This window comes from Phoxinus phoxinus (genome assembly GCF_949152265.1).
Source record: "Phoxinus phoxinus genome assembly, chromosome: 8".
NCBI lineage: Eukaryota > Metazoa > Chordata > Actinopteri > Cypriniformes > Leuciscidae > Phoxinus > Phoxinus phoxinus.
In genome coordinates, this window is record NC_136883.1 from 3643093 (window position 1) to 3659611 (window position 16519).

At 38.8% G+C, this 16519-nt stretch overlaps 1 protein-coding gene across 6 annotated transcripts in view; it reads left to right on the forward strand.

Annotated features, from left to right (window-relative positions):
• Window positions 1–16519, forward strand: part of kirrel3b (kirre like nephrin family adhesion molecule 3b) — a 195757-nt gene that overhangs the window by 149526 nt on the left and 29712 nt on the right. For all 6 annotated transcript variants that reach the window (XM_079620157.1, XM_079620156.1, XM_079620153.1 and 3 more), the window contains exons 5-6: window positions 4748–4898; window positions 13434–13539. In XM_079620157.1, coding sequence (XP_079476283.1) covers window positions 4748–4898; window positions 13434–13539 — 257 coding nt within the window. The remainder of the gene's footprint in view (window positions 1–4747; window positions 4899–13433; window positions 13540–16519) is intronic.

Here is a 16519-nt window from a genome sequence, read left to right on the forward strand (position 1 = left end):
TAATTATTTCTACTTCTAAGCAAATAACGAGAAAGAACTTCGCTGTGAGTATATCGGGGCATTAAATCACAGTCAGTCTCTTATATGTTAAGTGTGCATTACTGTGCACAAGTTGCTGTATGCAGTTCACTTAATGGCTGCCATGCAGTGTAACTAGGGTTTCTGGATTCTACATATAACCCCTTTAAATTATTTAAATTCTATAGTTTTATTTTATGATGCAGAGTTTTGCGCCGTGTCTTGCCTAATCCAAAGGTCTTCAATTAAGACCTTTTTTTTTGCCTTCCTTTGAGGGGGGTCCAAAACTTACTTGGGTGGATCACACCTTCTCAACCCCCCTTGTAAATCATTTAGCAATGGCTATGATAGGATGACAGGCATAGCTAAAAAAATAATAAAAGAAATTATATATCTACTATTTATTTCTCCCTCCTCCACAACTGCTCAAAACCTCCCCTTTCTCCTAAATTTAATTTTACCCCTAAGACTCCATCCCTGCTTAGATTTCTGTATAATTAGTGGAGGCTTTTAAATAGTAATGCTCACCATGAGAGAATATTTCAAAATTTCAGATAGAGTTCTAATTAACTTTAGTATCAAACTGAAAGTGGCAAAATGTGTCATGCTGCTGAAGCCGGTTGCACACAGCGCAGCTCCACAGAAACACCAGCCCGACCGCTGCCTTCACGCCTCTTCTGTTAATGCTTGAAGCATAAGTCTCTGCCTCCACCCCACCACTTCTCTTCCCTCCCCGCCGCACCCTCCTCTTAATTAACCTTCTTGCAGTTTTGCCACTGAAATTAAAAGTGGGAGAGGAGAGAAGTAAAAAGGCATCTAATTAATTGCACCGTAAAATGGTGGAAATTAATCAGAACTGGAGGTGCAAGATTAAATTAGTTAATCAAAGAATGGCTTTTAACCCCGGGAACAGAGACAGAACTATACACTCTTTTTGAGGGAGATGGAAAAACAAAGCCGCAGAACACTTATCTCTCTTAAAGTGAAATTAATATGTGGTAATAGGCGGCGAAATGTGTGGCCGTGCTGGTCTTCAATTATTGTGGCTGATTCGACACACCTTCCAGCGACGGTTCTCGTTTGAAAATGCGTAAAGGGACTTTGCGATGGCATGCTAATGTTGCCTAAATTATAGTATTAGTGCGCCTTGAGGTCTAATCAGCAAATCGCTGTTGCTTTTTTCCAGACGTCAACCTTAATTTCACACAATTTTTGTCTGCGCACTTCAAAAGGATGTTTACTGACATTTGCTAACCTTTAAACAGAGTGAACGGCTAGATGAGGCCAACACAGACACTTTATTTCCAGATTTTGACATTTGACAAGGGACAGGCCCATTTGACATGCACATACAGCTGAAGCATTGTGCCTTAAAAACATATCTAGTTTTGACATTTCTAATTCTGTCTCAGGCCTCATTCTTAAGCTGTATTCTCCACTTCTGATTTCCACCCTTCACTTCCTGTAGGAAGAACTGACACGCTCCAGGCTGCACCACCAGAAATTATCTATTTGTAATTTGGAGCTATTTTTGGCCCGGTCCTGGTTAAGTGTTGAGTCCTTGGCTGTTTCAGGCCCCATTCAAGATTAATGACTTCAGACAGGCCCTGAGCAATGAGGGAAACAATCCGGACTGTGTCAGGCAGGATATTACATTGACACATCCTGCGGCTGACAGCTTGTGTCTTTCAGCTAGTGAGGTGAGCACCTAGTCTGCTGGAGCAATTATTGATGAGGGTTTGCGCTATGCGAGTGAAACCGTATTGTTCTCTGAAACTTCAAGAGAAGAGACTTAAACGGCCAGCCAGGAGAAACTAGAACGAGTGGGCTCGTCATGCTCACTGCTCGACTTGACAAACACAATATGCAGTTCAGTATAGAACGGCCAAAATTTGGTGAAACCCCATTCAAAACAAAGCATTAACCTTTTAGTGCCACTCACCAGACATTTAATTTTCGAACTGTCATGATATCTGCAATAACCATTTTAGTAAAACATTGCCGGATTCACGTTCATCTGTTTCTGATCAAACTGAATGCATAGTGCCACTCACTGGAGATATCACTTTGAAAATCTCACAAAACCTGCAAGAAGCAACGTGATATAAATTTAGCAGAAATGTTGCCACAGGAACGTATATTAAAGGCCAAAAGAGTCACACCAAGCAGACAACACAAGTTCAAACTGTCTCAAAACAGCAATAACAAAACAGAAGCTAGCATCACACAGAGAAGCACTTTCATTGAGAAAAGTGCCAACAGTATCATCCGGCATCATAATAAACTCATAACATGTGATAGAAGCAGCTAACAACAGCTTGACAAATTAAATAGCAAGCGATTTTGGTCATCCAAGTTTTCCCACCTAAAACTCACTTTGAATTTCAAAATGGCTGCCGCATGAACTTTGTTGTTTACTTTAATCTTTGAGGTTTTCCTACCCGAGTCTCAACTTCAAATTCAAAATGGCTGCCATGTGAAATGGAGGCTGGAGAGAGGACAGTATATGATGGCTAGTAGTGCATAATCTTGAAATATTTCAAGGTGAATTGGAATTATTTTTTAAATTCTTAGTACACTTAAACGTTCTATGCATTTTAATAAAGAGTATACACACAAAGGCTTTTCTCATTTATGAGAAAGGTGAAAAATGTATGGTTTTGCTCAAAGATTCTTCATCAAGGCCTTTGTGGCTCCTGTAATAACACAATTTTAGTGTTTCCTTTAGCACGTTTAGTGTGTCTTTATGCCTCCCTTTCTCCCCCTCTCTTCTCCTCTCTACACTCTTTCACTTTTTTCCTCTCTGTTGGTGGGATTGTGGAATTTCATTGCTATATTTCAAATCGGCAGCAAAAAGAAAAAAAATGAGTTAGTAATTACTACTATTAGCAAGCTCCCTATCACTGGCCTCTGCAATGACGTGACTAATTATTAGCAAGTGACTATTATGGTTCAAAAGTACATTATTCCTCTGGATTCCTTGGGAGAGCCGATGACATTAATACATGGTCTTATAGAGACACAGATTGGGTCTTGACTGGCCACCCACGCAAGTCAGTGCTTTTGGCATTAAAAGGCCACAAGCTTCTGTGGGGGTTTGGCTGAAGGGACATTTTGCTGGAACACTCACATGCTAGCAATTGCACTTTCATGAAACAATGTGCAAAGCTAGATTTTGGTGTGTGTTTGTATATATATATATATATATATATATATATATATATATATATATACACTACATGGCTGTTGAATGCTTGAATCTGATAATCTAATGTTCTAACGAGCGCTCTACAGAACAGAAACGTCTTGTCAGCGCTGATCTGACGATTTTATCTACAAAATAATTTAGCAACTTAAAAGCTACATGCCTCCGTTTCTAGCTCTAAAATTATGTTTTGGAATTAGCACGGGATGATATATGCGTAAGAAATCATTCGTACAAAACCTGACAAATGTCTTGAAATATGCAGCCCGTCGTCAATTATTCATTGCACATATATACAATGGCGTTGTTTTGCTATGCCTATATTTGAACTGCCATGTCACGTGAGCATGAAACTTCACATACACATTTGGGGACAACTGAGACTTATATTACATCTTGTAAAAAGGGGAATAATAGGTCCCCTTTAATGAATTTGTTTTGCCTTATGAGGTTGCTTGACCAGCCAAACCTTGACCTTGGAACCAGTAGCTTTGAGAGTTGATGAAAAAGAGAATTAATGAGAAAGACAAAGTAAGAGATGAAGAAAAAGTGAATATCATGGTGCATCTCTCATGTCTGCAACACAAGCCAGGAAGAATGCCTGCTGCAATGGCCAATTTATTCTGGTGGGTGACTGTTGTGTTGGCCATGCTGGTTAGCATCTCTCTTCCCTCTCTGTGAGTCATTGCTATGTGACAGAGAGTGTGGATTCTGTCGAGCGCTTCCAGATGGAGCTCTACGCTGGGCAGGCAAGGCCTAGCACAGACTATGACCACTGGAAAAGAAGATTGATTTCTTCTGTGGTGTACAACATGCCACGCACCAAAGCTTCACTCTCAAACTGCACAAGGAGCCCACAAACATGCTGTTTTCTCCCAAAAAACAACCGGTCCATGTGCAGAGACACCATGAGCACAGTACTGTTTGTCTCCATTTCCTGTGGACAGCTGGGGGAAACGTGTTTTTTTGTTTTGTTTTTTAATCCCAGCCTTGGGATTGATTTTGAATGATGTTGTTTTGTGCTGTCTTTCACCCTCAACGCCCATGACTGCAACTGAACAAATCCCCAGTTTAGCTTTCCCTTACAACTTCCCATACAATAACATCCAAATGCAGGGTGTAGAATACATTTATTTTAAATGATTTAATCATTAAATAATTTATTATACTTATATTAAGTTTTATAATGACTATACAGATACATGTAATTATTTCATAAATAAATAAAGGCACTGAAATGCAGTTCTGCACTCTCAGGGAAAAACCTTCAATGGGGTTCTCTCTGGAATCCCAGTGTCCTTGAGAAAATTTTAAAAAACCCTCCATGTTATAAAAGGTTCTATACAAGGAGAAATGTTTTGAATTATTGCTTATACTTTGCAAGATTGTATGGATTATTTCAATTTAAAAAATAAAAAGTTTATGAGCTGTTCTCAAATAAACCCTTAAAATGTTGTATATAGGTTGTGTTTAAGAGTGTGGATCGTTCCTATCCAATTGAACTTCTTCATTCTCTTCATGTAGGCTTTTGTTCGAGATGGGCGAAGGGAGAGCACCGTAAGCACCCTCTACATTTCAGCCTCCAACATCGAATCTGGACAGAAGATCATCTGTCGGGCGTCCAACAAGGCCGTGCCCAACGGGAAAGAGACCAGTGTCACTATTGACATTCAACGTAAGTGATGCCACACTCAGATTTTTCCTCTTTTTAATGCACTTGCAAGAAGTCAGCGTTACTCCACTGAATTAAAACCTCTAAATGTATTGTGATACTAATCTAAGGGCACTTAAATTTCCACTATTAATGGGAGGGCTGTCTGCTGGATTCTCATAATTAACTTAGATTTGCTCGTTCTGAGAGTGATATCAAGACGAGCCATCATTTGCGTTGTAAAAATGACACCAATTTGTGGAATCGTCTAGCGTGAATGCAATTTTTCTGATATTGCTCACAATTTAAATTTAGAAAGCTCAAAAATTCACATCATAAACCACGTGGAAATTTAATCTCTAACCAATTTATTCCTGATAGATAAAATCATGTATTTCCCCCCTTTGAACATCCTGTTTCTTTTGGAAAAGAAAAAAAATCACTTTGACTTTAAATTGTTCACATCTCACCCACTCGTTCTAGTTTCTCCTGGCTGGCCGTTTAAGTCTCTTCTCTTGAAGTTTCAGAGAACAATACGGTTTCACTCGCATAGCGCAAACCCTCATCAATAATGTTAACTATGACTAATAAAGCAGAACATGCTATTTAGAGACTCATTGTCGGTGACAGCTCCATTGTGTAACTTCATGCGTGACATAAGAAGTACTTCGTAGCACAAAAGGGAGCTGGGTGCAGGGTGAGGCGCTGTGGAGCAAAGAAGGCATTAAAGATGATTAACATTTGTGCTTGGATGTGTTTATGCAAAGCAGTGGACATGTATGTATGGTTAATGATGATCGGCCAACAAGAAGCTCATTTCACCATTCAGAAACCTTTCGGCACACCCCTATCTTTCGGCATGCCCATTTATCCGACCTGCAGATACCCCTGTCTCCCCAGATCTGCTCCCCATTCCACCATCTGTGTTTTAATTAAACCACGCGAGAAATCAGACCTACTGTAATTGAACTCCGCCACAGCGCTGACAAATTTGTCAAGTCTCTGCACTCTCTAATTTCATTACACCACTCTCACCACCTCTCTTCGGAAAGATGGAAATATTTCAAATGTATCACAGAGGCGAGCCGTCTTGTTGCAAAATTCTACGCGGTTGAAAGGAACATCCCTGGGAGAGAGGCAGGTGAATGTGGAACGGGAGTCGTGCAAAGAGGATAATGAGGTTTTCAGAATTACATGCAGTCAGAAGCCCAGTCCGCTTTTGAATGACTAAATGAATACCCGTCTGAGTGGGATACATTTACATCACCCTCCTGAGCTGGAGCTCTGCAAAGTATGAGACATTAAGTCAGAAGAAGGGAACAAATAAAGACGGTGAATAGTAAGCAATGACGGCAAGCTCCCCCTCTGAGGATCAAACACTAGCAGGTGTTTAATGAATAAGTTATGATGGTATCAGCAGGTGGGACAAAGCTAAGGATGCAAACCCAATGCAGAAGGGTACGAGTGTTTCCATTGGGGCATCCTCCAGGCCACAGGGGGGGCTGTGTAGCCATGCAAATCAGTTAATATTGATGAAGGACAGCTGTCTGCTGATGCACAGCACAAATTATTCAGGGTACAATTGAGCACCTCTACTGCAACAGTCCCAACCGCTAAACTCACGAGATCATTCCAGTGGAAAGCGTTTAATATGAATGAATGAAGCCAATGGGTAACTACGTGGAAAAGTGTGTTCTCACAAGCATTCCCTCAGCTGTTCGATTATGAGGACGTTTAAGGGCAAAGTAACTTGTGTGCCCACAAACACAGTATTTTTTTACTAAAACAAGTTGTATTAAATGTGCACTTGTTGTGTATTTTAAATCTTAAAAGTAAATTTTAAATAAAACAACCTTGCAGATACAGTTTGTCGCCTACTTTATAGTACGCATATTTGGATGCAGGGATTGAAAGAATCAATTAATGCTCAAAAAGACACCCGTCACTCGTCGCCACTCACCGCCAACAGAAAGAGCCATCAAGGGAATCAGTTAATGAATCTTTTCGGTGAACTAAATCAAATTATTTGAGTCAATGGTATGCATTAGATCCCCTCTACTAGCTCTTATGGCTTTTCTAAGAAAATAAACAATTATAGATAAAGAACATATTTGCCATACTCTCTGAAAATCACAATAAGCAAAGTGTAGGTGAGGACAGCAACGCAGTGCCAGACTCGGCTTTAGCAAGAGTAATGAGAATGAAAAAGAAAAATCAATATGCTTTATTTTACTTTTTTTTGTCTATGTGTATGTGTGTAGCTGGATCGATGTTGTGAGTGCAGTGCAGTGAACATGTTGCCGTGTACCCTACACAGGCAGAGAGACAGAGAATCGATGGGTGACCCCAGGTGAACGACAGATATTCTTCCCGTCTGCCTGTTTAAAGGGAGTGACAAAAGGTTAAGATGAGAACCTTGAAGGAAGGAGGGAAGAAGGAAAAGATTAGAATATTGGACAAAGACTTTGATAAATTACTTTAGCCAAATGAAAGACACTAACTAAGATATTAAGGGCCGTGACACACCAAGCTGATGGCTGCCGTTTTCCAGCGTTAGAGTCGCTGAGTGTCTGTCCGGCTAGTTTTTGTGGTGTGGTCTGTGTTAAAACTGCATCTATGGAAATAGATTCATTACAATCTACATATTTTATTTTGAATATATATAAATGTAATTTATATATTTTAGTTTCAAGTCAAGATATTTAAAGTGCCATTTTGAAATAGTGTGCATGTGTGTACGTGCTCTAGTAAAGAAGAACAAGCCTATGATTGAATCTGGAAATAAACCAAAAAAAATGAGAATTAATCCTCAAATGCCATGTCCGTAATTTATAGCAAAATAATCTTGCATTAATCTCAAATGGACTCACAAAAATAAGTTATTACTCCACCACCTGTGTGACATCCTTAACCAACATGGTTCAACGACCAATTTGCTACAATACGGTTTCAGGAAACAGTCATGACTAGCTAGTTGATTTCCTTACCGATGCATCGTGCTATATTAGTTAACACCAAGTTACATCGTGACCCCTGATTGGCTGTTCAGTTTAGCGAGCAAATCAGTGCGCGAGAATAAACGCGAATGTCATGAAAGCGTACTAAGAGTCAAGGCTGTTCTGATTTGGCACCATCTTACCTGAGCTTTCCAATGTGCAAATATTTCCATAACAACATAAGGCGGATGGAATAAATAAATTGGTCAACATGATTGATATTCAAAATAGCAAGTGCTGCTTTGTTTTATGGTTTGTATATACTGTAGACACAGATCGATGCACACAACGGCGCACTGTTTAGGACGGGTTCGTGTTGAAGAGCCGCCAACAAAGTTAATCTTTTCACATAATGTTCTCTCTCTTAAAATGTAAGCGAATGTAAATGTCAGCGTTATCATGAATGTCTAAAGAATTGAAGTCTGTCAGGTAACAAGAGCTTATTGATACAGTTCAGTCAGTCTGCTATTTTATTCCAACCGTTACCCCTGATTGGAGAATTCCATAAATATTTAGATTATACAGGGAGTTAAAGTTCAACAAAGTTTAATGGTGCAAAAAAAAATATGTAGTAGTGAGTAAGTTGAAAGGTAATGCCGTTTATGTCAAAACTAGGCTAAGTTGTAACTTCTGCACAGCTGGTGCAATCGGCCCCTGTAGTCTTTGTGGTGTTCAAGCGCAGCTTTTCGGCTCAGACGCTGCCGACACGAGGAGACAACATCGGCTTTTGTCGGCCCTAGTTCTCTGATGTCAGCTTGGTGTATCACAGCCTTAAGACTGACAACTCCACTGGATAAAAAAAGAAGAAAAAAAATCCAACCCCTGAATCATGTGTGTGCGTTTCATCACGTCCATCCTCTAATATGTCCACTCTAGCTTTTGTCAGCCCTCGTTCAGAGTCCACTTATTGACCACTTGGTTCGATGTGATAATGTCATCAGCAACAAAAGTAATTAAAGGCTTTCTGGATTTTTCCTCTGCTCAGATAATTCTCATTCTGATCAGCGCAGGCCTCTGAGACAGCCGCTCGCTTTCAGTCAAAATGAGGCCTAAATGAGACGAGTCCAAACATTATCCACTGCATTACTTCACCACTTAAACCTGTCCAGTTCAATGCATTTCCCTGACTTTATTTTAATCATTTAAATAAAGGAATTAGATTTACTTCAGAAATGTTGCTAAACATAAGCCCTGCTATGATAATTTGACCCGAGGTTAAGCGAATTAGCATCTAAATATGAAATTTACTAAAAAATAAAATGTATTTAATTAAGAGCCCAAAGCTGAAGAAAAACCCAAACTTATGGCATTGGCCTTTGAGGGTCACATCATTTGACAGCAAAACCCACTGATCACGCAACGCAAATCCATGCGTCTCATTTGACATGTGAAGAAGCCTAAATGAAAAAAATGATCAGACAAATATTCTGGACAAATATAGTACAGTTTCTTTGGTGCGTTTACAGTATTTTCTGGAGGGGGGAAATGTACAACATGACCTCTTCACGGCATTTAGTTTAATTTAAGATTTTGATGTTATGATTTTAACGTCATGCTTTACACAGAATTAAATGCACAGATGGGCTATAATTAGATTAGCGGAAAAAAATAACACATTTTGTGTGCATGAATATATGCTTTAGCAATACATTATTCATGTAGAGAGCTTGACAGATAACTCCACCGGGCAAAAACTGCACAATGTTTATATATTTTTTGCACGTTGATCAAGAGCACTATATCAGTGTATTCTTAACTGAGAAGCAAGATAAGCTATAGTGTACTCCATGCTTTGGTACTGAAATGCATTGATTACTGTATATGCAACAGTGACTCACCGCAAAGAGCCTTTGAAAGTACTAGCCTCAGTCTCCAATATAGACGCGTGAACTGTGTTTGGAGAGAGAACAAAAGTTGCTGTGAGATCTCAGTGTCAGTGAAACCCACACTGTGGCACAGATTCAGTTGAGTTATAAAGAGATTAAATCGCCCTCCTCCTGCTGATACGAGGCTATCGGCCCTCTCTGAGAACAGCTGGCCACAGTGACCCAGGGAGAATGGAAATCAAGCTTTAAGAAAGACAGAAGCCATTTTCTTTGGCACCTTCCTCCCAACTCTGGGGAAGTTGGCCGATTGTTCAAAACCACCATCTGCTCTTTGCTTTGAACTTCCGATCAAAAGCTGTCATCTCACCACTGTCCCCCCCACCATTTTATTTTATATAATTATTTTTTTTAGATCACTCCTCTCCTCCAATCCCATTGTTTCGTGGGCTGTCATTGTTGCCTTCGTGCTCTCCCTGTTGATGAAGCGGAGGAATTATCGGCGCTGCATATTGATGGCCTGCCGCGTGCGTCTCAGGCCAGCGAGACTCATGCATTTATACATCAAAGTGACAAACAGACTACTTTATTAAGAGACTGTCTGTCGATAGATTTGCGGGTCACGAGGGTCTTTGTGAGCTTCTGCCAGTCTGCCTCTCGAGCCGGGGCCTTTGAGAGGAACTAGTCATTCCTCCAGGGATAAACGTCCATCTAAAAATGCTTATTTCATTATTTAAGACAGAAAGTTAATGTCACACTTCAGTTTTGTCGTAAGTAGAGGACACTTTTGATGGCTTTCATCTCCCTCAAGGGTTACTCTCAAAAGACTTGAACTGACATCAAAGGCAATCATGATATATTTCAAAACAGCTAAGGAGCAAAATGAATGTTAATATTAAAAATTTTGAAAAGAAATCAATACGCCACTGAAGGCTATTCGGTAGAGTGATTTTAGCAGGTAAGGAGTGCCTGAAACAACTTTAATCGTGGTAAATTCACTGTAATGTTGTGATTTATTGCATTCATGTGTTTTTATAGTCTTACTTTTGAACGCTTTTAAAACAATACATTTACAAGACCTCAACTTATTGCATAATAATAGTTTTAATAACAGATTTTTAAACTAAAAAATATAAATAAAAAGGCTTTTTATCTTATTATAGGAGAATATGTAGCTCATACTTGAGGAGGAAAACACACCTCAATTTTATTTAGAAGCCCAAACTAGGCAACACAAATGTAACATTAAATTATTATCACTTGTAATCAATCAATGAGATATTTAACACAATAGCAGACTACACTAAGTTGTTGCCTTAAATTAAAGTACAATCAACATGTTTAAGTAATTTCAACTTAAATTGCATTAAACTGACTTTAAAAAAAGAATAAGTTAAATCTTGTAGAACTTGTATTAAAAAGTCAAATGGCTTAATTAATTTTGATTAGTTAAATCAATGTAAAGACATGTTGTACTGTACTTTATTGATCATATCATTTTGTATAGTATATTTTCATAAAATGCATATACATATCAATTGTCACTGATATATATATATATCTGCCAAAAATATATCTTAGTAAGATTATATTTTAAATGCTTAGTTTTATTATCAAAGCTTTGTCGTTTTAATTGTTTGGATTAAACATATAATGCAATGTAATACAATGTTAATTGAGATATAAACAAATAAACATTCCTCAAAAGCCTAATGTATAATATGTGATACTTACATTTGATAATACATACAGATGATTTGTATAAAAATGATGTATGGATAATCAAGTAAACCTAACTGCTGCTACACACCGGACGCGAATAGCGCGTCAGGCGCGAGTGATTTCAATGTTAAGTCAATGCAAAGATGCGCGTAACGCGTCTTTGCATTGACTTAACATTGAAATCACTCGCGCCTGACGCGCTATTCGTGTCCGGTGTGAACGCACCATTAGTTGCTTCAGTCCAGTAAGTGTTCATCTTAAAATATTAGAAGTTACTTCTTAAAATCAGATTCCACAACAAAAAGACATGTGTACCATGATCTGAATGGCTTTTACTTGCTAAAACAGAATAAAGTATCAATCAGACGACAGAAGGCATGCAGTACATTAGGAGTTAATATAAATTTGCCTGTCAAATATAATACAGTAGGCTTTATATGGTTAATAGGATTCAGCTTACAGTTGGTTTGTATGGCCATTTATGTCAACTTGGTGAATGAATATGCAATCTGCAGTCTATATATAGAGGGAGAACTATCCGTTTTATACTATATGTATCATTGATACAGTATCAACCCATAAACAAGCCTGAACACCCCTACCTCTGATATCCACATACCTGCATGCCCAATTAGCCAGAGTAAACGCTTTACACGTATCCTGCTGGTACCCGGGCAGCACACAGCACTAATCAGTTTGTCCTGCTCGCGCCGGTGTGTCCCGCGGGCTCACGAATGATGCTTCGTGTTGTGCAGCCTGTGAACAACCTGGCACAGGTGTGTGTGGTCAAAAAAGGCAGATGGGGAAAAAGGGCAGCACCTGCAGCAACCGCCGGGATGCCACTCTGCCCAGCTGTGCTCCTGTGGGCCACATACTGTACTTCAGGAGACACACACACTTCACTCTACAGCAGTGACACTCCAGCTGAGGCAGTCCTGTTCTCTTCTGGTCCACTGATCTGTGTTCTTGTAATACAGCCGTGCCAGCGCAGACTGAATTAGTGTAACTTGAGTGTAATAGAACAGAAAACATGTATGTAGAATAGCTGGCTCTCAAGTGCATGACGGTCCGGTTTCTCTTTCTCTCTCTACTCATCTATCTTTATCTCTCCCGATTGTGCTCCCTGTGGATGCTGAATCGCTGATGTGTGCTGCTTAGCTTCTGCGCTTGCCACTGTCCGGTCTTCGTAAAAGCACAACAATTAGGTCTTTTCCTTTTTTTTGCATCCCTGGAGATCCATAAATCTGTTTTTGTTGTGCAGTGCAAAATACAGCTTGGCATTAGAGGCATATGAGGGACATCTACTGCATCTAGTAATATCACATCTAGACATCTAATAACAATATTTTTAATTTAAATATGCTAAACAAAGTTTGGGATAGTTTAGCCAAAAATTAAAATGCTATCATCATTCACTCACCCCCATGTGTTTCCGAACCCATAAGACTTTCGTTCATACTTTCGTTCATATTTAAAACAGAAATGCAAATATTTTGCACTACTACTACTTTGACGCCTCATAAAGTTCATAAAGAGATTCAGTTGTACTATTTCACTTGTATGCATTAATATTATGTACCATGGTATACAAAGAACATTTAAAGTAGACAAATTGATAATGAAAATGAAAAAGGTATTATGCTATTGCTTGCATAATTTTGTTTGTTATTAATATCCCAGTTTAAATGTCATTACGCTGTGTTATTTTATTTTATTTTAGCTGTAATAATTGAATGATTTGTGATTAAACTGTTTTTCCACTTTGTTCTCTTTTGCAAAGATTAGAAGGTATACCTCTCATTAGCCGACACACGGTGCTTTAGTTAGTGCTTTGTTCCCTGATTTCCACATCTTTTGATGATGCGCAGTTAATACTCTCACAATTATTTCCGACGCTCCTACGTGACCAGATAATAGCTGGAGCAATCTTCACCTATTGTTTTAACATTACTGAACATTTTTGTGGAAAAAGTTATGTTTTCTTATTAGATTCTTTTATTACTTTTGTCTTCTTGCAGACTTGCCTTTGGTGAATCTCTCCGTGGAGCCTCAACCAGTCCTGGAGGGAAACCTGGTGAAGTTTCATTGCTCAGCAAAAGCTAATCCGCCAGTCACCCAATACAAGTAAGACGCCAAACACAACAGCCAAATCATTCAGTACTGTAGGTCCTTCATAATAATAATACGCCCTGTGATGAGGATCAAACAGAACTAACTATAATTCACATTTATCTTCTGACTGGCACATCACTGTGTTGCAGAAACGGTCTGGCATTTAGTTGCAAATATTTTTAGAGCCGTCTCAAAACTGAAATCCACTATCCTGGCTGGCATCGGTTCGGGATGTCTAAGCCAAGACGGGGATCGGGGCGCCACATCAGGCATTCAAATCAAAGCAGGGATGCGTCTATCTGATACACTGATCCAATACCCAAGAATAATGTTTCCTGTCCTCTCCAAACAGATGAGAAAGAGGTTGAAACACAAGTTATTTATTTCCGTGAGATGTAGCCTCGGCCTTGCGGAGGGCCAATAGCGAGACGATTAGTAAGGACATCGTTTCTGTGTGGGTTTTAAAACTAGGTGAAAAATAAGAGCAGTAAAATCAATAGTGAAGGGAATTGCACAGCGGTGAATCTAGATGTGCTGAGGAATAGAACGGTTGTATGATACAGTAGTGGGCAAACCGAGTTGTTTCTAGCCTTTTTTGAAATGACAGATGCTGGAATCAGACATGCCTGTGTTTGATTACCCATCAGGCCAGAGGAGAGCCTTGGCAGAACGAACATGCTTTGGCCATTTTGTTTTTCACACCTGAGCATCAGTGAGATGACCAGACATGGCATAACTTACCGATTTACACTGAAAGAATGTTACAATTCAGGCCAGACATATTTACAGACTGTATTGACTTCAGCACGTCAAGTTACCTTGTTATTTCCACCTACACTGTTGTACATGCATGTCATTTTCTCTTCATGGATATGTATTTGCACATATTGCTGCTAGAATCTTAATTATAAAGGGCAGGACCAATAACGTGAGCTTAAGCTGTAGTGTACTTCATTGAGTATAGGCTTTATTGCTCTTTACATATGTTTCAAGTACTGACAATGTTTTTCCAGAACCTATAAACTCTAGCTTTAGTCAGTGTTACTATTTCTACTTATGCAGTTGTCCATGGACATGTTGTTGTTTTTCTTGAAACAAAATCCTTTATCTGATAGATTTCTTTGTTCCTTTATGTCTCTGAGGTCTGTGGCATTGGATGTTGACGTACAATATCTGTAGGAGTAATATTCATCCTCAATTCAGCTCGAGGAAACAAAAGATAGCTAGTGGATGAGGGACAGAGTGAAGGAGAGGGAAGAGCGAAGGAAAGGGACTGCGCAGCTGCTGTAAAAAAAAAAAAAAAAAAAAAACTCACCAGACAGAGCACATATTTTATTTAGCCATTTTTATTTATTTATTTTTCTTCAGTAGGTTGTAATGCGTCAGGTTTTATGTGATTTTTTTTCTTCTTCTGTGCAATAAAAACATATTTTCACAAAGTTAACTTTCAGTAAACATTGATAGGATGTTTCCTTGGTAAGCATCCAATCTGGTTCACTGAATCACTGAAAAAATAGTTTTACTATCAAATTTTCACTCAGAAATGAAGTGAAACAAATGATACAAAAAAAATGGCAAGTAACACATTGAATTAAACATTACAGTTTTAAGCAGAAAGACTGTAAAAGTATTTTTATGTAAAAAATACTCCAATAATCGTTGTTTTATGTGTCTGGATTGCCGTCGTAGAGTAACGCTGTGCAGTCTCAATAAACGATGCCAGTTTGCTGTAGTCTGCTGCATCTTTCATAGCCTGCAAGTTAGGATGCTGCATTGTGCAAATTACATTTACCACATAATTTTTTACAGATAAATAGATTTTACAGAATTTGCACAGTTAATTTAGTGAATCGGGCGGTGAAACAGCAATGACAGTACATGGAAATATTCTTCATTATTGCAATATTTGCAAATATTTCGAGTGTGTGAGCTGTACGGAGCGAGGAATGATTTTGCCTGAAGCACGAAGTCGGAGCATCAGTGTTTTCTTTCTCTCCAGGGTTTCTGAAAGCACTCCATCACGAGCATAACATGTTAACGGCCCATGATTTCACCACGTTATATTATTAGCGATCAGAATTTGTGAAATATTCTTTCTAATTATATGACGCTATCCGTCTCAGGACAGTGCACTGAGTTCCTCTTTCTCACGTCCGTGTCCACGGGCCCCGTAGCAAGTGCTGACATTGATCTGAGGGAATTTAGTGGCATCTCACTTGTGAATTTAATAAATGTCTTGATTGACGCACGCTTTGATGACTTTCACTGTGGGAGAGCAATAAAAATATCAGAGCCAGAGAGTGTTAGAATTAATGATAGCCTTCCAAGGAGGATTCATGTACCATGCTGCATTGAAATGTCCCTGACATTAACGTGGGGTAATTTTGTCGGCCATTGATTAAGGGACTAAAGAAGTAGAAATGCTATTATTGTGGTGTCGACATAATGTGATGTGGAGTAGCCAGAGTCATGTGCACTGAGATGGAGCTGGTTCATTTTATGAAATGGGAGTCAGGAAAGATGTGGACTTCATTTGCCCCAAAACAGTGTCTTAAGTGTGAACATGACATATTTTGATGGTGGCTCTTTTATATCTGTGTAAAGAGGGTAATCTGCTACTTGTAAAATGGTGCGTTATATTGAAACCATGTGATGTATTATGTAACTAAAATGTTTTAGTTTGTTTTTAGTTTCTACTATTTTTGTATTAATGTTGTATTGTTAATTTTGTATACATTTTTCATATTTAATAATAATATTTAGTTTTCATTTTGCCATTCTTTTACTATCCCTCCCTGGCAATATGTTTGATTAAAAAAAAAAAGGAAAAGAGTAAACGTGTCCTTTGATTGATCTAACAAACATACAGATTTACTCCCCAATTATCACAATAACAATTATGTTTTGTGCGTTGTGCTTGTTAGTTGTCTGTTTTGGGGATAGTTAAGCCATGTTGTGCGTCTCTGCAGTGATGCCTTTGACATAGCTGATG